This window comes from Cryptomeria japonica, chromosome 1 (assembly GCF_030272615.1).
Source record: "Cryptomeria japonica chromosome 1, Sugi_1.0, whole genome shotgun sequence".
Lineage (NCBI taxonomy): Eukaryota > Viridiplantae > Streptophyta > Pinopsida > Cupressales > Cupressaceae > Cryptomeria > Cryptomeria japonica.
Window position 1 is genome coordinate 644626565 of NC_081405.1, and position 24627 is coordinate 644651191.

Below are 24627 nucleotides of genomic sequence, written 5' to 3' on the forward strand. Positions count from 1 at the left end.
CTTGAATTTCTTTATGTACTATTTCTTCTTGTCTGGGAGGAGATGTTACTTCGTTATCATTATCTAAATCATAGTCTTGGAGAGATCCATCGGATGAAACATGTTGTGCCTGTTCCTCTTCCTGTCTATCATTCTGTACCATCGATTCCATGGATTCTTCCACTCGAACTGTTCTATCCTCTGGCCTGGAAGAAGTACCTGGTGTTTGATCTTTGTTAGCACCTTGCTTTTTCTTGGAAGGCTCTTTCTTTTCTGATCTTTCCTTTCTCTTTGAACCTCTCGAATGGAGATTGCCCTCACTGGCACATCGAAGGTTACCTTCACCTGAATTCCTAGGATTAGGATTGCCTTCACTAACACTGGCTCCACCTTCGGCTGGCTTTTCTTCCAAAGTAAAAGACATGGCTATGCCTTGTTCTCTCAACTTCTGATGTTGAACGTCTACCCATCTGCGAGTACAAGACAAGACTGGTGCCATCAATTCATCTAAATCCACGGCCTCGGGCTCATTCCAATTCAAACTTATTGTTTTGCTTTCTCTATCATATGAAGATTGGATGTGCCTGCCGTTGTCCTGAGCTTGGTCGGCCACTCTGTAAATCTTACATTTCCTGATGAAATCCAAAGGCAATCTAGAATGTATCTTTCGTTTCACTTCGAGATCATCTAGGAGATTCATCATAAAATCTTCAATCTGGTACTCATGTCTAAATCTTCTACCGACTGTCTCCTCTAAATGTCCATGTGGATCAAAACTATTCCTCCAAGCAAAAGATGAAAAAGGATACAAGGCTAACTCCCTCTCTACGTCATCCATGGCTAAGACATTAGGACATACCTCAACTGAATTACCCAAAATAATAGGTACCTGAACTCCATTCTGATGTCTGTGTCTGAATGCCTTCACATATGCTGCCAACTGCCTTGTTACTTCAAGTAACACAATCCTGTCTGTCGGGTATCTCGGCAACATGTATGGAGGTAAAGGACATCCATACACTCTAATGTAAGTGAACTTGGGAAACTGAATGAACCAAGCACCGTACCTCTTGATTAACTCCTGGGCATCCTGAGATAATCTGTTGTGAATCCCTCCTTGCAACGTCCTTGTGATGTTCATCGTGAAAGTATCATTGATTAACTTGTAGTTCTTCCCTGGTGGATGATGCAAGTAGGTATAGGATTCACAAACTCTGACCTCGCCAGGTCCTCTTCCAATCACTCCTCTGTGAGGTAGTCCTGCGTACTCAACGCTCCTGATTAAGGCATAGATGACGTATGAACTCATGTGGAAGGACTTAGTAGCCCTGAGTCTTCTCAACTGTACGTCTAAGCAATGGCTAATTATCCTAGCCCAATGTATTGTACCCTTTCCTTGAACAATCACCTGGATGAAGTAAAACATCCATTTCTCAAAATAGAAGGCATGAGGTGCTCCTGTAACTCTGTTGAGCATGGTGATCAAATCTCTGTACTCCTCTTGGAAATCGATCCTGTGTGGTGTGTTCGGTACTTTGCTCAGACGGGGACGACTCTTAAGTAGCCAGTTCTTGTTGATTATGCTTAGGCAAGCATCTGGATCATCATCGTACACTGATCTGGCTCCTTCAATGCTCTTGTATATCATGTCCCTGTGCTCTGGAAGATGGAAGGCTTCACTTATGGCTTCCTCTGAAAGGTACGCCAAAATGTTTCCCTCATTGGACACAATTGTCCTGGACTGTGGATTGTAATGACGGGCACACTCGATCATCAACTCGTGACACTGAATGGCTGGAGGAAAACCGGCCGCCTTAATGATGCCACTTTCTATTATTCTCCGGGCGACAGGTGATGGCTTGCCGATGTAAGGGACCTCTCGGAACTTCTTCGTACTAAAGTTCCCCAAGTTGGTATCTCCAATGTTGCTCCACTTGGACACGATCTTGGTCTCCACTTCTTCAGTCTTCTGATCTTCTTTCATGAGAGCCGAGCGACTGGTGGATGCTCCCGCCTTTGGGGTCGCCATACCTACACAACATTTCATTATGAGAAATAGATTTTTGCAATAAATAACGTAGATAAAAGAGATAAATTTTAGGAAACCTTATGATAAGTCTCTAGAGTTATCCTTTCCTAAAATACAACGACTGAGCCAAGAGAAATTCAAGATTCAAAATTTCAAAAAATGAAATATGACGATAAATGAATAAAGCAATAACAATTAAATCGCCATACCTCGATAGAGAGCTAACTCTAGAATGCAAAAACAAAATTTGCCTAAGCAAAATTGAGGTATAAAGATAATCTTCAATATGATCCCCTCAAAATTGACTTCGCCACCTCTGGATAGAATGTGATCTTCACTTATCGCCTTGGACGTGGTCTCAAATGGATCTTCAAATTCGCACTAACAAATCTCCAAGTCCTTAGCAAATTTGCCTTAGTGTATCCTCAAGCTCGCACTTGGTGTGGTCTTCAAATTCGCACCACCCTTTAATTGCTTACGCCACCTTTGGTTTGAATTCACACCTCTTCAAACACACTTCGCACGCCTCGCACCACCTTGGGAATGTCTACGCCACCTTTGGTTTGAAATCGCACCACCTTTGGATGAATGAAACTCGCACTACATTCGCCTCTTCTCAATTCGCATAAAGGAAGGTAAAATAATGATGTAGAAAATGATAATTCTACCCCCCTTATATAGCGCATTCATCCTTCATTTACTAAGGCCGACTTAATAAAAATAAAACCATTTCAAACGATTTTTAAATGATTTGCAATAACATGACAAGGCCGACCCCCTTAAATGAGCGCTCAAATCGATTTTTTATTAATTAAATAATTATTTGATGCCTTGCGTTTTTTATTGCAAATTTCGATTTTTAAATAAGGCAAAAATAATTAATACATGTTAACGCCATATTAAATGCCAATAAAAAATGGATTTTCGATTTTTTAAATTGATTTAGCATTTAAAGAAATTCAAATTGTTTAATTTGGCGCCAAAATATGAAAATAAAAGGACGTACCTCATCGCTCTGGTCCCTTGGAGAGGGACAGGAGCGATCCATGATTTTGGTCTAGATTCTTGCGTTTTTAACGTTCAACTCCTTCATTTTCACCTCCCAAATCGATCATCTGGTGGTCCTTCGAATTCGAATGCCTCTCTTGTGTGAGCAAATGTATCTTATGATCATTATCGCCCTGGTCCCTTGGAGAGGGACAGGAGCGATCCTAAGTTTTTTGCTTGATCTTGGCGATTTTTAAACTTCGATTTCCTTTGCAATGTCTCCCCGACGATATCCTTCGCATTTCCTATCCTCATTTCGCCCTGATCTTTGAAGGAACATGAGTGTTTTGATAGGATCGCCTTGGTCCTTGTCCAAAGGACAGGAGCGATCTTGATTTTTTTTACGTTCAATATGCATTTTTGACCTTCGATCCTTCATTGTGATGTTTTCCAAAGGCCGTCCCTTGTCTTGCTTAACCTCGCCTTGCTTCGATTTTGGAGGAATATGAGCGCTTTTGATAGGATCGCCCTGGCCCTTGTCCAAAGGACAGGAGCGATGTGGGGCCTTTACACCATTTGGCGATGTTTGGACGTTCAAAACTCTTGTTTATCATCTTGTTGTCATACCATGGACCCTCCAGAACATTGCAATATATTGTCCTTACGCGAATTTTGCATGAATTGATCAGTACATCTAATATCGCTCTGGTCCCTTCCTGAAGGACAGGAGCGAAGTTCATTATTATGTGCTTGTTCTTGTTTGTACCAACTTGCAATCAACTTCATTGCGTGGAATGACGTCCTTTCGACCTTCTTGGTTGCTCGAAACTTGTTTGCCTTTTGAAATCTACACCATTATGTAGATATCGCTCTGGTCCCTTCCCAAGGGACAGGAGCGATCTGGGTCTTTAGAGCGCAAATCCTCCCATGTGATGACCTTTACAACCTTGCGCTTGATGGAAATGCCTTGAAATGTCTTCGCCACCCTTCGTCTTGACTTGGATCGGCCTTGAACCTTAGAGGAACGACCTTGAACTTTGGAGGGACGTATCATCACCATTGTATCGCCCTGGTCCCTTGGAGAGGGACAGGAGCGATCCTTCCCTTGTGGCCACTATCTTATTTTGCCTGGTTCCAAGTTTATATTCAACGGACTCGCCCTTCTTCACTCTATCCGCCCATGCCTTGACATCATTTGTAACTTTGCAAGAAAAGCAATTATATCAAAAATCGCTCTGGTCCCTTCCTGAGGGACAGGAGCGAACTAGGCATTTAGCACTGGTATGGACGTCCAAAAAATCTTCAAATTATATTCAATGCGTTCATCTCATGTTTTCCCTTGTTTTTGAACGTAAACTTGCCTTGACCCTTGTTTGGATTTTGCAAAATGGAGGAAATCGCTCTAGTCCCTGGGAGAGGGACGAGAGCTACAAGGTACCTCGCCCTGGTCCCTTGGAGAGGGACAGGAGCGATTTATTCAATATAGGTCATTTTCCTTTGTTTTTGCATCTCAAATTATATTCATTTGGCAAAGCATCTTCCTTCGGGCGTCCTCAAATTGTTAAGTTATCAAAATCTTGCAAGGACAAAACGAAATTTGAATCGTAGCTCCGGTCCTTTACTGAGGGACAGGAGCGATTTTCTTCCTGGAGGCCTTTCTGTGCTCATGAAAATCTTCAATTTATATTCAATGGAAAGATCTTGTCGTTCTCTATCACTTCAAACGTAAAATTTGTCTGGACTCTGCAAGGATGATGAGATATTTGAAATTGAGCTCCCGTCCTTCACTGAGGGACAGGAGCGATTTTGCTCCTACAGGCCAAAATAACAAGATTTTTCACATTTTAACACTTCACGGGGTGAAAACAAATCAATTCTAATGCCCAGGATCAAACTTCAAAAAAGTCAAAATTTGGTCAAAATATTCAATCAAACAAAAATTCATATTGACGGTCAACACTTAGACAAGTTTAAGCTCTACATGAACATTCCAATTGAAAATTAGACCAATTTGGCGAATTCATTATATTCAAAATTTGCATTCTAGAAAAGAAGCTCAAAAGCTCTCAAAAATGACTGGATTTTGGCTTGAAAAGGCAAAATTTAAAACCCTAAGGCTTGGCCCTAAATCCAGACAGCCAACTAACTACAAAACCCTAAAAACGAAAGCGAAAACGAGCTAAAAACAAGCAAAAAGAGGGGGTCCCCATTTGCGATGGGGCGATGTGTGAAATGGTCACAACAGTGTTGAAGGCATGAACATCAAGACAAATGTCTAATTTAAAAAAAGATATTTTGGAGGTGTTTAACACAAGGATGACCAGCAGTCTCAGAAACACATGAGAGATGCCTGGGAGTTTCCCCTAAGTTCCACCAATGTCCCCAACAAGGAAGACATCATGAAAATGTCTCCTACCTAGGTGGTGTTGGAGGGGCAGTGGCATATTTCCCAGCCGTCCCCAAGTCTTGAAGACATCCCCATCTCCAAAAACATCACTTCTCTAGTGGGGTACGCATCCCCATGGGACATTGGTTCAAACTTCGGCATCATCTATTAGTGTAGTTTTATTATTTAATATTTGGCACCATTTCAGGGGAAAAAGGCATCCTTGGTAGTATATTAGCTCCAACTCATCCTAAGGAGGTTCTTTTAGTAGGTCACAGCTGCTTGACTGCAGCTTGGAGTTTGTAGACTTCTGTGTGCTGCTTTAGGTGGCATTTTGCAGTGACTCCCATTCTTGGGAGCTTTTAACCATGTATACAGCCTCTTAAAGCTTGCCTGAAAATGATCCCTCTCTGCTGCAATTTTGGCCACCCTTATCTTCAACTGAGCTAATCCCTGTCCAAAATTGACAAGCTTAGCAGCCCAAGGCTTAGAAAGCTAAATCTGCTGGGCCAACTGTTTGCGTTATTCTTTGACACTGTCTACAGTCCAGAACCACTCAATAGCAACCATTGAGAAGACAGCCCAGCTTGGACATCTGCTGCAGGCGAAAATCACTAGGTCAACTGTTCTTTAAGTGCAAGAACAAGGACCAAGTTACCAAAGATAGTCAAAATACCAATGTGATTGCACAAGAATGCAAGAATTGATGCTCTACTCCATAGGTAGTGTTCAATCACAATGCAAGTAGTACAGGTAGTGTCTCTCGTAAATCAGCACCTTTTAATGACTGCAGAAGTATTATTTTAAGGACCAGTGGTTGTTGGTTGGGACTCAACCATTGGGTCTAACTATTTACAACCATCTGGTAACTTACATTACCTTGCCAATAATAAAAATAGCAAAACTACATCAGCATAACATGTATTAACATAATATAATAAAATATCAAAACCTAAAAGCATATAAAATTATAAATCAATCGCTCATTGACATTCCAAGAGACACCATACTCCAATTAAATAAATTTTGCAATCTGATCTGTTCTCAATGTAGTTTGAGTGATAAACAAAAATCATATGAAACATTGTTCCACTTCCAGCAACAAGATAACCTTGTTGAGAAGGCATCTTAAGTATACCACAATACAAGTTTTTCAATTTCAAACCAATGCAAAGCTGACTTACAACATCACTAAGGGAGACCCAGGTATAAATTACTGCATATAACAGGAGCCAAAACCACTGGGTGGCCTTCTTGCCAATTCATTTCTCACCGGAGCAGCAGGGATGCCACGTTGGTTAAGTAAACATCTGAAATATTCTAATCTTGGTAAGACAGTGTCCAAATCACTAGAAGTATCATCTGTGCTGCTCCATAAGCGTTCTGCAACATTGATCATAACAGAAATGAAGCTCTTCTAAATGGTAACAGCATTGCAAACTGACTAAGAAGTTTTTATACATATCCATGTTAAGTAAAGCAAGAAGAAGAGTTCCAGTGAAATAAAAAAAGAAGCTCAACAACTACAGAGATAAAACCATCAGCATGGAACTATGAATCCTTAAAATAAAACCCCACATATTGCCACTCACAAAAATTACTTTAGTCTTGACATCTTATTTATTTAACACTTATACAGAAACACAAATAGAAGACTTTGCAATCCGATCCAACTACAATCTCCTATCCTCTACAGTATAAACCCTAGATGAAAAGATCACAGCAAGTGATCTGCTCTCCTTAACATATCAAGTTAAGATTGAATAGTTCTTATATGTTGGGTAAATGCCTTCTGTACACAGATGCAAGAAATTTTGGGACTTCAATTTTCCAAATGTCTTACAGATTACTTGCTAGAATGCATGGTAATGAAAAGGAGGTTTTAGAGAGTAACAAAAATAGAACTGCAGAAAAGTGGATAGTTTACTACCATAGAAATCAGCGCATGACATTCAATTATGGAAATTACCCAATCTCTTTCTTAATGTACAAGTACACACAGAGACTAACTGCTGTGTTAATATTTTTCCGCAGATGCTAATTATTTACAGTTTATTTTTACTGCATAAACCTGTCTATTCAAATAGCAAACAAAAAATTTATGATCTTTTGTTTAGGATAATCATTATTTTATTGTCATTTTGTTCCAAGAGTAGGATAAAATTGGCAGAGTTCTGCTATAGAGGGATGCTAAGATGATTATCATCTTTAGTTTGATGTTTTGTTCTTGTGTATACCAAATTTATCACAAATATGCAGTTGCCTTTTACAGACATTTGATGGCTTTGGTTTTGCAACCTCTTTTTTTAAGTCTTTTCTTAATATATCGACTAAAGGTACTTTTGATTACATCATGAATGAAAGACAAAATCTCATTTGTTTACAGAACTGAAAGATGATTTATTTCATATGTGATGATACTATGATTCTGAACATATACTCAGAAACGGGATAGACAGATTCCAAAATTATAAATCTAAACTTCCTGAATATTAAAGCACGCAAAGAGCCTAAGGTGCTTTGGCATAAACACTCAGGATGGTCCTGCTGTAAGAAATAGCCAGTTTATGTGAATTGCTTTGGAGGCCCACCACATACTGTTATTGAATTTTAAGGTCTCTGCATTCTTATTTATATAATAAATTGAAGATATGGTGAACTGGCTGGATCTGTCAACTAATAAGCCTAACTCCCAATGATGTACGTCAAATGGTACTTACCTAGTTACCTATGATAAGTTTAGTGATAGTCATATTTTAATCTTAATGCCAAGGTTTAGTTGGAATCTTCATACATCTTACTATCCGTCTTCACCACCTTCAAGATCTAGGTAGCTTGCATAATCATGACAAAGATGCAAGTGCCTCTGGGTTCTCCTTTAGGCACTCCACTATGTCTATGTCTAGGTACAATGAAGGGAATTTTCAATTTACAACACGGTAGACTGCTGCTGATGATGATAGGAATTAACGAGAGGATACCCTTGTTCCTCCTAAGCTACCATTTCATGAGAGATAACATTTTAAGCCTTTACCTAGAAATGAGGTTGAGACCGATCAAAAAGGTAGTTACGGTGTTGCCTTATGTCTTGACTAGGACAGCCTTTCAAAAAAATGTAAACTATAATTGCAAATAACTTTTGCAGATTAAGAGCAGTGACTGAGGTACAACTTGTATCTATGACATTCGAAGTATATAAATTACAATATTAGCTATTACTGATAAGCAATCTGGATACAGGATTACCAGAAAGTTTTGCTTCACCCTAAATATCAAGTGATTTGTAGATGGTTATAAAAGAAAAAGGTCCTTCTTTCTCTTTCTGACCTCTACCACCTTATAGCAAGTTCAGTCTTATTTACATTTACATTCATTAAACTTCACGGTTTCTAGGAATGGCCCCTAACTTATTTGATATTTTTATTGGTGACCATGGGTTTTTATCACACTCCAACATATTAGAAAAGTAGTCCAGTGTCCTGACTATTCATACACAGAAAGCTAGAATGGCTTATTGAATGATTCTGTAGAATTTGGACTCTTTTCAATTTTTTACAAAAAGTTATTCCACATATCAGACAGGAACTATAGATAACCTTAGTGTGTTCCAAGATAAACCAAAATTAATCAGTTCAAAATGCAATAGCAAACTGATAACTATCTTAAGTAACATAAGAATAAATGTATATAAGATGCAATAATGGTTCTTAATGTTGAAATTATGTAGCTAGAATCGGATTCTACTTGGTTAAATTTTAATGTTGCCTTTGGCAATTAAAATTTAAATTAATTGTGATAACTTGTGCGATCAATTATGAAATTGGGCTGGGCCCAAATATATTGTAACTTGTAAAAGGGATAGGCCCAATTTGGGCGATAAAGCAACTTAAATTCAATTTTATGTATTTTAAGTGGCAAAATACATAGCCGACTTGAGAAGATACAAGGCACAAGTATATAGCCTCTAACATACACATTCAATCGGCGAATTATTCTTCTGCCTTATGCGATCAAGAATTGTGCGAAATTGAGCGAACTAGTTGAGAGAATTCTGGGCAAATTTGTCATCCGAACTGTGCATTCACTAGCAGCGATTTGCCTAATCAATCTGCGCCTCATCACTTGGAATTTGTGTCACTTCTACTCCTGTGAATTGCATCTTGAAGTCTCTGATTATACATGATTTGAATTGGGCGAAGTTTGTGAAGTTGCTGATCATTATCTACCCTTCATTGATCACCAAAAAAAAAGGGTTCTAGATCAGATAAGTTAATCTGAGCTGATTTGTATATGTAGAACTGCTGAAAAATAAAGAATTAATCTGGATCTTTTGTTGCTGGGTTTTTCCTTCAAGAGGGAGGTTTTCCCAAGGTATTTTGGTGTCTCTTGTGTTGTGTGTGTTTGCATTTCATTTAATTTCTGAGTTTACTTAATTCTGATCACTAAAACTAACATGGTATCAAAGCTTGGTTCGTAAATAGTTGTGATCAGATTTGTCAATCTTTTATTGTCTTTCAGTCTAACCTACTGTTCAAAGTTTAGATTACATGGTTTCTTCTCTTAGGGCTAAAGACAGGTTGGAAGGTTCTGCGAATTACACCTCTTGGAAGGTTCGTATGATGATGGCATTAAATGATCTTGTTGAGTATGTCAGCAAGGATGCTAAAGAACCTACCGATGAAAAGGAAAAGGAAGAATGGTAGAAGAAGGATTTTCAAGCTTGAAGGTTGATCATTGATTCCCTCAAAGATCATATTGTGTCATCTATCTCCAAGATGAAGTCCGCTAGAGAGATGTTCAGCACATTGAGTCAACAACACTAGCCGCATTCTTGCCTTGAGGAATCAACTCACTCACATCCAATTGGAGAAAGGGGAATCCATCACCTCCTACACTTCATGAGGATGACTGATCTAAAGGATCAACTCTCAGTAGTTGGGAAAGAAGTTGAAGACAGCGATCTTACCTTGACTACCCTAAATGGTCTTCCTCCAGCTTGGGAACCATTCACTCAAGGAATCAGTGCTAGGATCGAGCTTCCCAAGTTTGAACGATTGAGGGGAGATTGTATCCAAGAAGAATATTGGTTGGCTGCTATTGATGTGTCTTTTGTACACGACCAAACACAAAATAAAATACCTAAAGGTACCTTATCCTCTCTTGAACAAAGTTTCCCGACTGCTGAAGATCTCGCCGAAGGATCAGTCGAAGTAACTCCAAGGTTCTGAGATGTAGGTTCTCTACGTGTGGATAAGCTCTTTGCGGTACGATGTGATTTTGCTGGAATCACAAGGGGACTTACTTTCGACGATCTGAACGTCTGATTTGCTTTGGATATTACTTGAATGTGGAATTTCACCGGCCCTTGATTTTGAAAAAAGGAAAAAGGATAAGGGTTGGAACGAGATCTATTTCTAACACTAAGAACGTATGAGCAATGAATGACCTTTGATGAAATTCTAACTAAGTCTTGCTTTGACATCCTAGGATCATCTCCACAAGATTAGTGCGATCTTCTGAGGAAAGCTTTATGATGTTTAGATCACCGCTACAAGCATGGACACCGTCAGGTTGATGCATATCAATGAAGAAGCGATAATTGAAGTTAAGCTTAAGCTGAATGATTCCAGTTGACTACGCAAGGCAAGTCTGCAATCAACAAACCACTAGTAATATGGATATACGAATTTCACCGTTGATCATAAAAATTTCTTCCATTCACCTAATAACATAAAATCAAATTTGAGAAGTATAGAGACCATGCAAATTGTAGAATCGACACATAGAATTCACCATTCCTTCAATGAAGTTTACATGTCTTTTGCAACAACATCTTGGCAACAATCTTTGCCTTCTCTTTCTACTCTACTCTAAAATGCTATCTCTATCTCTTTTTGCTAATTCCTAACTATTAACTAATCTCTGACTATTAACTATTAACCTTTACAAATGAAGAGCCAAGGCTTTATATAGAGAGCCCTTTACAAATTAATTGCTCTGATTGACGTAGAATCAATGGCTAGGATTACAGGATAGAAACTCTAATTAGGGTTTGTTACAACAAACTTCCTTAGCCAATTAGAAAATTACATTCCAAGAGTGAGGACCAATAGGAAGCGGGGGTAGGTACACCGAAGTTTGTGCCGTCCTCAATAAATTAGGTACATTGAATCTATACATGCTGAGGTGGACCAATCCGACTGGAAGAATGATGACTGGGACGCCACCTTGTCTAATGCTTGTGACTTGGTTGATCCTCTTCTGTCTTTTGGCATGATGAATGATGTACTTCCTTTGTTTGACCGGGCTTCCTTATTGTCAAGTCTTTCTTCTCTGGTAGCACACCTCCGCCTGGAACTACTGGCAAAGCCCTTTCTTTGTCATCTTGTGAAAGAATGAAGTCTTAAGGCTAACTTGAACTCCTTGAACACTCCTAGTCTTCCAATGCTTCAAATCACCTTGAGTCTTCCCTTTTGCCTGTGGAACATCCTTGATGAGGATGGACTGGAAGAGGTCGTCCTTGCCCTAGCCTGGTCTTCCTTTGTCTGCAAAATAAACCAAAAGATGATTAAGGATACATAATAAATTCATTTAACATAGCATTTTCTACCTTAAATCATCAATAAGAGTTATCAAAATGAAGTTCGCTTGAAATCCTTCCCAGGGATAGGCCCCATAAAATTTCGCCTTGGACCCTGGCCAAGGACAGGACCTATTTGGGATTTTCGCCCTGGACCCTCTGGAAGGGTCAGGAGCGAAATTCTTGTTTAAGCTCAAATTCCATCATTTTATTGGTTCAAAATGCCTCCAAGACAAGCATATGCTGTCTTTCTCTTGTCCAAAGCCTAGGAATCCATGTCTTGACCTTCATCATGAGCAAGTTAGGTAAAATTGAGAATTTCGCCCTGGACCCTTAGGAAGGGTCAGGAGCGAATTTCTTCCCTTAGCTCAAAATACTCACTTCTTTCACTCACAATCCCCTCTAAGGCATGCTTGTGGCAATCTTTAAGTCCAATCTATCTTGATCATGGTCTTGGCCTAGCACAAATTTGGAAGGAAAAGGACATTTTTGTGAATTTCGCCTTGGACCCTCTAGAAGGGTCAGGAGCGAATTTCTAGTTTTAGGCTTGATCTTACACTTCCTTTACCTCAAATCATCTTGCAAGGCAAGAATACCTCACTCCACCTTCAACTATGCCACAAGAATCAATGTTTTGGCTTCACCCAAGGAGAAAGTGGTGGATTTGAAGAATTTCGCTTTGGACCCTTTAGAAGGGTCAGGAGCGAAATTCATGTTTTGCTTGTTTTCCCTCAATCAACTCCATTCCTTTCACTTTATTCTAACTTGCTTCTCACCTCTGGATCTATCTCTCAACTTGCTTGACAACATTTACTTGGCCTCAACAATGGCTAAAAGGAGAATTCGCTAAAAAACATGGCCAGGGACAGGACCTATAAGGGATTTCGCCCTGGACCCTTTGGAAGGGTCAGGAGCGAAATCCTTGTCCAAGCTTAGAATCTTCATTTTTGGAGGCAACAATCCATTCAAGGGCAATCCTAGGGCATCCCCCAACTTCTCCCACCTTGGTCTAGGCTTGGCTTGGGATAAAAATGAAAGGAAAAGGGTGTTTTAAGGAATTTCGCTTTGGACCCTTTGGAAGGGTCAGGAGCGAATTTCTTATTTTGAGCTTATTCCTTCATTCCTCTCACTTCAATTCATCTTCGAAGGCAAGGTCACGCCACTTCACACCCATCCAAGCCATAAAAACCAAAGACTTGACTTGCTTTGAAGGGAAAATAGATGATTTTAAGAATTTCGCTCTGGACCCTTTGGAAGGGTCAAGAGCGAATTTCTAGTTTTTGCTCAATTCCTTCAAGTTTGAAGATCACCAACAAGTCAAAGTCATGCCTAAAGACATCTCCCATCTTAATTTACCCTAGCCCACACTTGACTTAGCATAAATTTGAGAGAAAAGAGTGGTTTTGTGAAATTTCGCCCTGTACCCTTTAGAAGGGTCAGGAGCGAATTTCCCCCTCTAGAACAAAATCTCCACCTTTTATTGCTTTCAATCATTCCCCAAGGCAAGAACATGTCAAAACCTTCTCAATATGCCTTGGACACTAAGAACTTGGCCAAACAAGGAAGAAAATGAGGTCCATGGAGATTTTCGCTCTAGACCCTTTGGAAGGGTCAGGAGCGAAAATCATGTTCTAGGCTTGATTCTTCATCTCTCCAACTCCAAACCACCTCAAAAGGCAAAGACATGTTATCTCACTTCCATCCACGCCATAAAGACCAAGGACTTGACCTCCTCTAAGGGAAAAATAGGTGTTTGCAAGAATTTCGCCCTGGACCCTTTGGAAGGGTCAGGAGCGAAATTCATGATCTTGGACAAAATCTTCACATTTTGATGCTTTCTTTCACTTCCTAAGGCAAGAACATGTCAAAACCTTCTCAATATGCCTTAGAAACTAAGATCTTGGTCTAGTCAAGGGAGAAGTGGGTGTCTTCTAAGAATTTCGCTTTGGACCCTTTGGAAGGGTCAGGAGCGAAATTTGCATTTTAGGACAAATTCCATCATGTCTCTCACTTCAACTCACCTCAAAGGTCAAGGAAACGTTGCTCCATTCTTCCCTAAGCCATAAAAACCAAAAGTTTGACTTGATTTGCAAAGGAAATAAGTGATCCTAGGAATTTCGCTCTAGACCCTTTGGAAGGGTCAGGAGCGAAATCCTAGTTTTTGCTCAATTCCTTCAAATTTATTGATCACTAGCAGCTCAAAGTCATTCCTAAGGGCATATCCAATCCTATCTCACCCTCACCCACACTCGACTTGGCACAAAACTGGGAGAAAAGAGTGGTTTTGTGGAATTTCACTTTGGACCCTTTGGAAGGGACAGGAGCGAAATTCCTACTCTAGGCTTGACTCTTCATCTCTTCAACTCCAATCTACTCTAGAAGGCAAAAATACATCACTCTCCACCCAAGGAACAAGGTTTGTAGCCTAAGCAAGGAAGCAAATGAGGTTTCTAATGATTTTTGCTCTGGACCCTTTGAAAGGGTTAGGAGCGAATTTCATCCTTTAGGCAAAATCTTCATCTTCCAATGCTTTCAACCACCTCTCAAGGCAAGAACACATCAATCTACCCCCACCATGTCCAAGGAACAAGGATGTTAGCCCAAACAAGGGAGAAAATAGTGTCTAGGGAGAATTTCACTATGGACCCTTTGGAAGGGGCAGGAGCGAAATTCACATTTAGGCTCAAATCTTGACTTCATTTCTCACATTTTTTCACCCAAACAAGTGTTTTGCCCTCAATAATGCCTGGGAATGAGTTAGTTCTAAGTTTGGGTCAAAGTAGAATGTGTCATGGAGAATTTCGCTCTGGACCCTTTGGAAGGGTCAAGAGCGAAATTTGACATTTTGGTCTCTTCGTCAGGATTCATATATGGAATATAACATTTAAGTTAAGAACTATCAAGATGTTTGAGAGTGGTTTCGGACCTCCAAGAGTTATAATGCAAAATCTAGTTTTTGGAGGATTCTTCAATTTTCCAGACTTAGTCAAATTTCAGGATCAGGATGACATTCCAGATAACCAAATTTCAGGACATTTGAAGATCAGGATGACATTCCAGACTTCATCACTCACCAATTTGACTTAATCATGACCTTCAAGGATGATATTCACTCACCAAGCTTCATTGACCTCCTCAAACTCAAACAAGATACAATTAGCAACAAGAGCAAAACCTTGTCCTAAGGAAGACTTTCAAAGAAACCCTAACCTGGAGCACCTGCTGACTCCCCCTGGCTCAAGCAGAGCTTGCCATCCTAGTGATCCGTCTGACAACACTTGGCATGCAAAGGCTAACAGACAAAACCCTAAAAGACCTAGAAAAATAAACCCCAGAAAGCAAAAAGTAGGGGTCCCCATTTGCAATGGGGCGATGTGTGAATACGTCACAACATCTAGCGCCACCTTGAATAAATGTTCCTGAACATTTCAGAGATAAAGACTCAATTGACACTTAGAACCTCCGGAAAATTCAGCCCAACTTATCAAGAGACTAGAAAATGTATTCAAAGTGGAAGGAAAATCCTTAACTAGATCCAGACACTTAGTCTTTGATTACCTAGGTGTGTGCAAGTGTATTCATTCCTCTCGACAAGACAACGATGACTTTCAGGTTTCCCTGTGATTGGCTACGTGGTATATCTAAACTTCATAAGCGTCCTGGATAGAGCCTCGCTGCCAGTCAGACGTCTATAGTCTCGACGAGGTTATCGCTGCAATCGCACGAACATTGCTCCATTGCCAGCCTGGCGTCCATAGCCTCGATGGAGTTACTCGTATGTTCCCATTAGCCAATTTTGATATTTCATTTCATTTCATTTTTTCTTGATTTTTCTCTCTCATTTTCTCATTTTTTCCTTTTGATATTGCTTTTTTATTCCGTCAATTCCTTTGGCTTGTAAGCAGTGAAGCTTACTAGGGTTTGAGGATTGCGGTGGTGTTGAAGTCAGATTTTAGATTTTTCACTAATCACAGCTTTGCCTGAAAACCATAATGACTCGGAGTCTATTAATGTGTAAAGATATAGTGATCAACAAATGTCGGCATCAAAATACAGAAAATGATTCCCTTCCAAGTCAAATACAGGTCCTGATCAGATGATAAAGCTGGAGAGGAACAACCTCGGATTCTAAGCACTTCATGAATTGATATCTAAGAAACGAGTCTGACATAAGATCCAAGATATTGCCAGTGTGTGAGCAACAACACAGACGCCTTTCTCACAAGATGGAGGCTATGAAAGAATTGATAAGTATTTGGTTAGTTTAGGATTTTGTAAGAATGATGCTGATGATTTCACCCCATGAAATGTGATGCGACTGCCGTATGAACATAATGAATTGATACATCCATGGCTCAAAGACATTAGAGTGCTCAAGGCCCATCATCCTGCTGAGAAGAGTGATGGTGTCTCCTATCTCCCACTTGAAATCACAACGGTACAGCTTTGCCCATCTTGAGAAGGAAGGACGAGGCTCTTGGATCCATCTATTGATGTGTCGCTTGCAATCTTTTTCCCTTTTCACATAATACTCTGCTGCACTTTCTTTGGTGATTTCCATATAAACAGGTGCAGGAGGTATTTTGAAGACCACCTCGATTGTAGCCGCATCAAGTTGAATTATAGCTTCACCATCATCATTTTTGATGACTCTTGACTCTTTGTCAAAATGATGGGCGCATGCAAGAACGAACTCAGGTTCTAGGGCAGCCACTGGGAAAGAAGATGCATGATGGATATGGCTGTCCAACAGCCGTTGCAAGTTCTTATCCTGTGGATCTTCTACCCTGTTGATGAATTCTGCCATATCAACGTGCCCTATTTTCGTATCCCTGATGCGATCCAAAGGAAAAGAAACCTGGGAAGGTGCAACCTCATTCTGGTATTTGTCATATTTGTATTTCATTTTCTTTGGAGTTGGCGATGCCGACAAATCTGACATTGATTGTGAACCTGGAATGTTGTGATGAAGACTTAAAAGAGTTAAGGCAACATCATAATCAGCTGCAAATATCATTCTTTCTTCTTCAAATGGGTAAAACTTTGATCTCTGAATTTCACGGTTTTGTAAGAGGAAGAGGGGAGATATGTAGAAATGGGAAAATCTTGACTTTGACCAATTTCGGATCTTGGGAGAATTTTCGCAAGTATACAAGTTGGAAAGGACATACATGCAATCAGGGTTTTAAAACCCGAATACAAGTACACTTGTAAATTCAAAAATGGAGAAATGGACGAAAAATGGGATTTTGACTTGCGGGAAATGATGGAAATGGAAAGTACGGATATGGGGAACGTGAATGAGTAGAAATGGGAATATCCGGGAAAGTCATTTTCATGAAAATGGGAAGAACTTTTCAACATGTAATCCGGTTTTTAAAACCCGAATTTGCAAGGGAGGGGTATTTCACACTTTTCAAGCTTGGAATTTTAACCAAAAATGGTTAAATTCCTTAACCGTAGGGGAAGAACAAGAATTTCCAGCGAACTTGTAATCGAGATTAAAAATCCCGAATACAAGTTAAGAAGGAATTTTGAGAAGAACAATGCAATTTAACAATTGCATTTCAAAGGGGAAGATTTCTTTCACGAAAACCAATTTTTAGGGGAAGAACATCTCATGCCAAAAATGTAACTAATAACGAAAAATAAAGAAAACAAGAAAATAATAAAATGAAGAGAAGAAAGGAAGAACATACCTTTCTTAAAAATGCAAAATGCTTCTCCGACAATGCATCAATTCTTGAAATGAAGAAGCAAAACCGGTGAAAAGGAGCAATCCGGAATACCAAACCCTTATCACGTTTTTTGCAAAAATGTCTTATATGGAAAAACGTGGCACCAAGCAAGAGCAAAATGTCATGGAAAATGCTTGAATGCTTCTTAAACCTCAACGCCTTGGTACTTCAAGGTAAAACGATCCATGTTCTTGAAGATGCGTGGCATTCAAGACTTCTAAAACACAGCCATAATGATTCACGTTAAAAAAAAAACGTGGCACTTGTTGCACATTGGAGGGCATCATTAAATGGTGCGAAAACCCTCTCACCCTCCACGCCTAGGTAGAAGAAGACAAAACGCTTTAGGAGATTGTAGGTTTATGGAGTAAAAAACGCCCAAAATGTGGATTGAAAGAACCACGTTTTTGCTGATTTAGCTCCAAAAACCAGTAATAATAAACTCTAAATGGCGAAAAATGTGTTTGTAAATGCATGAGAATAGGATAGAATCCTAAACGCCTTGCATCTATAGCAAATCTCCCCAAAAAATCGCTTTGACATCTTCAACAAATCCATTTTTCATGCAAATCGGGTTGGGAGACAAACAACAAGTTCGAATTACCCAAAATCATGCAAATCGGGTTTTGGGGAGAAAATAACAAGTTTTATTTTCACTTTTTCCACTTACAAGCCAAAATCGGGTTTTAAAAGACAAATGACAAGTTTAAAAATTGTCAAAAATGCACTTTTATGTCAAAATCGGGTTTTAAAAGACAAATGACAAGTTTAAAAATTGTCAAAAATGCACTTTTATGTCAAAATCGGGTTTTAGAAGACAAACTGCAAGTTTAAAAATACTTGTAAAAGGGAAATAAAATCCCTACAACAAGTTTAAAACACTTGCACATATGTAATGGGGATTTAAAATCCCTATTACATGTAAAAACCATTAAAGTAGGGGTTTTTTGAACAAACTGCAAGTTTACTTGCAGTTGAGCCCAAAAATCCCTATTTTAACTAAAAATGACCAAAAAACAATAAAAAGATAAAAACATTAAAGGGGAAACTTAAAATAAATTACAAGTGACATATTTAAAATAAAAGTGCACATGTAATTGATCAAAAATTCCCCTACAAAGACCATAACAATGAATATCATTAAAACTTGCAGTTTGAAGAAAATTCTCCACCTGCAGTCTGGGTTTTAAAACCGGAAATTGAAGGAAAGGCATAGCAAACGAACCCAGAATTGGACGAAATTCGAAACGTAGTTCGAGAATGGACTGAGGATCAAGCCAGTCCAAGGATTAGTCGAAATTATGCCTCGGGAAGCGTGCCATAGAGTAAAAATTTCAATTTTTCATAAAAAATTTACCGTAGTGGTCCTTCATTTTTGAAAACAAAAATGAGGACAACAAAATCCCGATTACAAGTTAGATGAAAATCATTGTTCTTCCCTTACGGTTAAAAGAATTTAACCATCTTTTGTTGAAATTCTGCAAAGATGAAAAATACCCATCCTTCTAAAATCGGGTTTTTAAAACTGGATTGCATGTCCAAAGTTCGTCCCATTTTCTTGGAAGTAACATTCCCAAAAACTTCTCATTTTTATCCATCCATATCGCCTATATCCGTACTTTCCGTTCACGTCATTTCTCGCAAATCTAATTGTCATTTTTCACTTATTTCTCCATTTTCCGTTTTATAAGTATACTTGCATTCAGGTTTTAAAAATCCGATTCCATGTGCATTCTTCCCACTTGTATACTTGTAAAATTTTCCCCAAGATTCGAAATTGGTCAAAGTCAAGATTCCTAGCATTTCCCATTTATTTCCCATCTTTCTCTCACAAAATCGTGAAGTGCAAGGGTTGGAGTTCTTCCCATTTGAAGAAGGAAAAATGTTAGTTGCAACTGATTATGATGTTGCCTTAATACTTTTAAGTCTTCATCGCAGTATACCAGGTTGTCTTTCAATGTCAGATTTGCCTTCATCTCCAATTCCGAAGAAGATGAAGTATAAATATGACAAGTACCAGAATGAAGTTTCACCTTTGCAAGTTTCCTCTCCTTTGGATCACATAAAAGATATGGAGATAGGGCATGTGAACATGTCAGAATTTGTCAAGAGAGTGGAGGATCCGCAGGATAGTAATATGCAGCGACTGTTGGACAGCCACATCCATCACACATCCTCTTTTCCAGTGGCTACCTGTTGACGTGTATTTTGTACACAATCATACACAGAATAAAATACCCAAAGGCATCTTATCCTCTCTTGAATAAAGTCGCTAACTGCTGAAGATTTCGCAAGAAGGATCAGTTAGGATGACTCCAATGTTCTTTTTAGTAGGGTCTCTACGTGTGGATAAGCACCAGTGGTCGTTGTGATTGTTGTGTCATCAAGGGGCCTTACGTTGCCGAAGATTTTGCTAAACTAAATAAGCTTTTTCAAAAAATAACAAAAGGATAGGGTTGGCAAGAGGTCTAATCTAGTCTAACCCTAAGAATGACTTGATGTGGACAAGACTTGGTGAGATTCTACCAACTTCAATTTTGCCATAAATTAACAACTCAATTGAAATTGATGCGATCTTCTAAGGTAACAAATGATTTTTCAATACATCAAAGATCAAAGACACTACCACGAAGGTACATATCCAAGATACAACAATGATTGAAGGTTTGAGTGATTCCAATATCTCCAGTCGACCACGCAAGGCGTTCCTACAATCAGCAAGAAGCTAGTGGTTTGGAAAGCGAATCCTACCAAAGATCAAGTCCAACACTTTGTCCTTCGAATTAACACACTACTTTGATTGAGAGTGATTCAAGAAAAATGAACAACCATGAAGATAACCAAGAGAATTGCAACAAAACACCATAACTTCAATATTTTATTGATCTCAAAGCCATCATGTACAACAATTGTTTGAATTCCTTTCTCAAAACTCAATCTTGCTACAAAAGTAAATTGCTTCTAAACTCTAATCTCTAATGCATCAATAATTTCTAACTCTCTCTCTTTCTAGTTTCAAAATGAAATGAAATGAGGGTATAAATAGCATCCTCAATTACAATGAACGGTCTAGATCAAAAAGCAGATCAACGGTCAAGATCATGACACCTAAACCCTAATTAGGGTTTGTTACAAATAGCCTCCTTTTTACTGAACAATATTAAATGCATAGCCAAATATTAAATTTGGCACAAAAACCTAGGAGACATAGACCAATGACAATTAAGATGCCATGTCATCTATAACAACCTTTCATCTAGAATCTTATTCCCTTTCCAATGCTCCTTTTTAGCATATGCAATGAATCTTGATACGATTCCTTCAATCTCAGCAATTGGAATCTCGGGAAGATTCTTCATTCTTTCTTCCAAGTGGATGACCTGATCAAATGCCTCGACAAGAGCAGCGTCCCATCCAGGTTGAAGTTCCTTAGTCTTTTCAATCAGGAGCATGGTAGCAAACATCTGGTCCTGTTGCTCCTCTGTGATATTAGCGTCCTTGCAAAAGATGACCTTGATTCTATCCTCCAATTCATGCAAATCCACATCTGTCTCAACTTCGATCCTCCTGTCAAGAATAGTACGCAGTACCTCAAATACTTTGTCCTGGATTGGGTTGATCACCTCCTCAACATGGCTATATCTAGTACTGATGTCCTCGAAGAGAACTTCCTTCATCTGGAGTAAGGTTGACCACTGAAGTAAACTGTGAGGTCCTCCATCCATGATCTTTTCCTGCGCTAAGACCTTCCTTGATGTTTGTCTGATTACTCGCAAGACAGGGATGATAACATCTTTGGTATGAGCAAAAGCGGCTACTGTTATCATCAAGTTGTGGATGATCTCAAGAACCTGGATAGCCCTATGAATGGTCTTCATCATCCTTGTTGCAAATTCTATGGCAACTGTATGAGATTTGTCCATCCAAGTACTCATACGCTGGACCATACTCCTAAATCTCTCTGCCTCATTAATTGATTGAAGGGGAAGTGCCTGTACGGGTGATCTTGCTGGATCCTGACGTCCCAAAGGCTCATTAAGATGGCTGAAATATGTTCTCCATGCACCGACCTCTCTCTCAAGCTTTCTATTCTTCTCCATTTCTTCTCTAAGCTTGTCTTTCAAGGCCTCAAATGAATCGGTGGCATCATCCATCGTCTGTTCGGCTGTGGATGGACCTAGCTCAAATGTCTCTATATCATATTCCTCTGCTAGGATCTCACCTTCATACTTGTCCACTACCGGTGTAGCTATCTGTAACTTTCTGGATCCAGTCTCATCTCTAATCATCTTGGACATCTTGGTAGCCTTCTTCTTCTCTGTCACTTCCTGAGAATGTTCAACAAGGCTCTCTAAATCAATCACATTGTCTTCGTCCTCGATCACAATCACCTTCGTTAATCTTTCCTTCAACCAATCTGGGATAGCCGATCTTGTCTCTTTAACCTGTATCTCCTTATGCAATGCTTCTTCTTCTCTAGGAGGAGATGTTACCTCGTCATTGTTCTTGTCTTCATGTAACTCATAATCTTGGAGAGATCCACTTGGTGACCCTCGAGGTGCCTGTCCTTCTTTATCATTCTGTACCATTGACTCCATAGACTCTTCTACTTCAAGTGTCCTCTTCTCTTGTCAAGAAGATGTGCCGGATGAGCGATCTCGGTTGGCCCCTTGCTTCTTCTTGGAAGATTCTTTCTTCTCAGGTCTCTCTTTTCTCTTCGAGCCTCTTGGATGGAGATCGCCTTCACTTGCACTTCAAAGGTTGCCTTCACTTGCATTTCTGGGATTAGGATTACCTTCGCTTACACTAGCTCCACCTTCGGCTGGTTTCTCTTCCAAAGTGAAAGTCATAGCTATGCCTTGCTCTCTCAACTTCTGATGCTGCACATCAACCCATCTGCGAGTACAAGACAAGACTGGAGCCATCAAAGCATCTAGATCCACAACCTCGGGCTCATTCCAATCTAACCTTACTGATTTGCTTTCTCGATCATAGGATGACTGGAGATGTCTGCCACTGTCCTGAGCTTGGTCGGCCACTCTGTAAATCTTGCATTTCCTGATGAAATCCAAAGGCAATCTAGAATGCATCTTTCTTTTCACTTCAAGATCGTCTAAGAGATTCATCATAAAATCTTCTATTTGGAACTCATGCTTAAACTTCCTACCGACTGTCTCCTCTATATATCCATGTGGATCAAAGCTTTCTCCTAAAGCAAAGAATGAAAAAGAATACAAAGCTAACTCCTTCTCTGCGTCATCCATGGCTAAAGCATTAGGACATACCTCAACTGAATTGCCCAATATGATAGGTACCGGAACTCCATTCCCATGCCTGTGTCTGAACGCCTTCGCATAAGCTGCCAATTGTCTTGTTACCTCAAGTAACACTACTCTGTCTGTCGGATATCTTGGCAACATGTATGGAGGTGAAGGACATCCATGAACTCTAATATAAGTAAACTTCGGAAATTGGATAAACCAGGCACCGTACCTCTTTACTAGCTCTTGTGCATCCTGAGATAATCTGTTGTGAATCCCACCTTGCAACGTCCTTGTGATGTTCATCGTGAAGGTATCATTAACTAACTTGTAGTTACTTCCTAGCGGATGATGCAAGTGGACATAGGAATCACAAACCCTGACCTCGCCGGGTCCTCTTCCAATCACTCCTCTGTGAGGTAGTCCTGCGTACTCGAAGCTCCTGATCAAGGCATATATGACGTATGAACTCATGTGGAAGGACTTGGTAGCCTTGAGTCTCCTCAACTGTACATCCAAGCAATGGCTAATCATCCTGGCCCAATGTATTGTTCCTTTTCCCTGAACTATCATCTGGATGAAGTAGAACATCCACTTCTCAAAATAGAAGGCTTGAGGGGCTCCTGTGACTCGGTTAAGCATCGTAATCAAATCTCTATACTCCTCCTGGAAATCAATCCTATGTGGTGTGTTCGGTATCTTGCTCAGGCGAGGACGACTTTTAAGCAACCAGTTCTTGTTGATGATGCTTAGGCAAGCATCTGGATCATCTTCGTACATGGACCTGGCTCCTTCTATGCTCTTGTAGACCATATCCCTGTGCTCTGGAAGATGGAAAGCCTCACTTATAGCTTCCTCTGAAAGATACGCCAAAGTGTTTCCTTCCTTGGACACGATCGTTCTGGATTGAGGATCATAATGACGAGCACACTCGATCATCAACTCATGGCACTGCACTGCTGGAGGGAAGCCGGCCGGCTTAATGGTGCCACTTTCGATTATCCTCCTGGCGACAAGTGATGGCTTGCCGATATAGGGGACCTCTCGAAACTTCTTCGTACTGAAGTTACCCAAGTTGGTATCTCCAATGTTGCTCCACTTAGACACGATCTTGGTCTCCACTTCTTCGGTCTTTTGATCTTCCTTCATGAGAGCTGGACGACTGGTGGATGCTCCCGCCTTCGGGGTCGCCATACCTACACAACATTTCATAATAAGAAACTAGATTTTGCAATGTATAACATAGATTAGATTAATTTTAGGAAACTTCATGATAAGTCCTTGAGTTATCATTTCCTAAAAAACGATTGAGCCACTGAAATTCAAAATTTCAAAATTCAAAATTTAAGGCAATGACGATCAAAATTCAAAACAAAACAAGAGAAGATTTCGCCATACCTTGAGAGTTTAACTCTAAAATGCAAAACAAGGAAATTTGCCTAGGCAAAATTTAGAATTTGAAACCTTTCCACGTGATCTTCCTTTAGTGAATGTCCTCCTTAGCAATTCGCCACCTTTGGGGGGTCTTTGACGCAGTCTTTGGCAAGTTCACTCAACTCAAACTCGCACTCCTTTGGATGATGTTCGCACCACTTCCTTTGTCTACTCCAAATCGCATGTAAATGAAGGTTTAAAATGATGATTAAAAATGAAAATTTTCACCTTCT

The 24627-nt window shown here is 39.7% G+C and overlaps 1 protein-coding gene across 4 annotated transcripts in view; it reads right to left on the bottom strand.

Annotated features, from left to right (window-relative positions):
* Positions 1 to 6367: 6367 nt before the first annotated feature.
* The window catches only part of LOC131037815 (beta-hexosaminidase 1), a 144028-nt gene continuing 125768 nt past the window's right edge, over positions 6368 to 24627 (bottom strand). For all 4 annotated transcript variants that reach the window (XM_057970026.2, XM_057970025.2, XM_057970028.2 and 1 more), the window contains one exon: positions 6368 to 6764. In XM_057970026.2, coding sequence (XP_057826009.2) covers positions 6595 to 6764 — 170 coding nt within the window. In that variant the 3' untranslated portion in view covers positions 6368 to 6594. The remainder of the gene's footprint in view (positions 6765 to 24627) is intronic.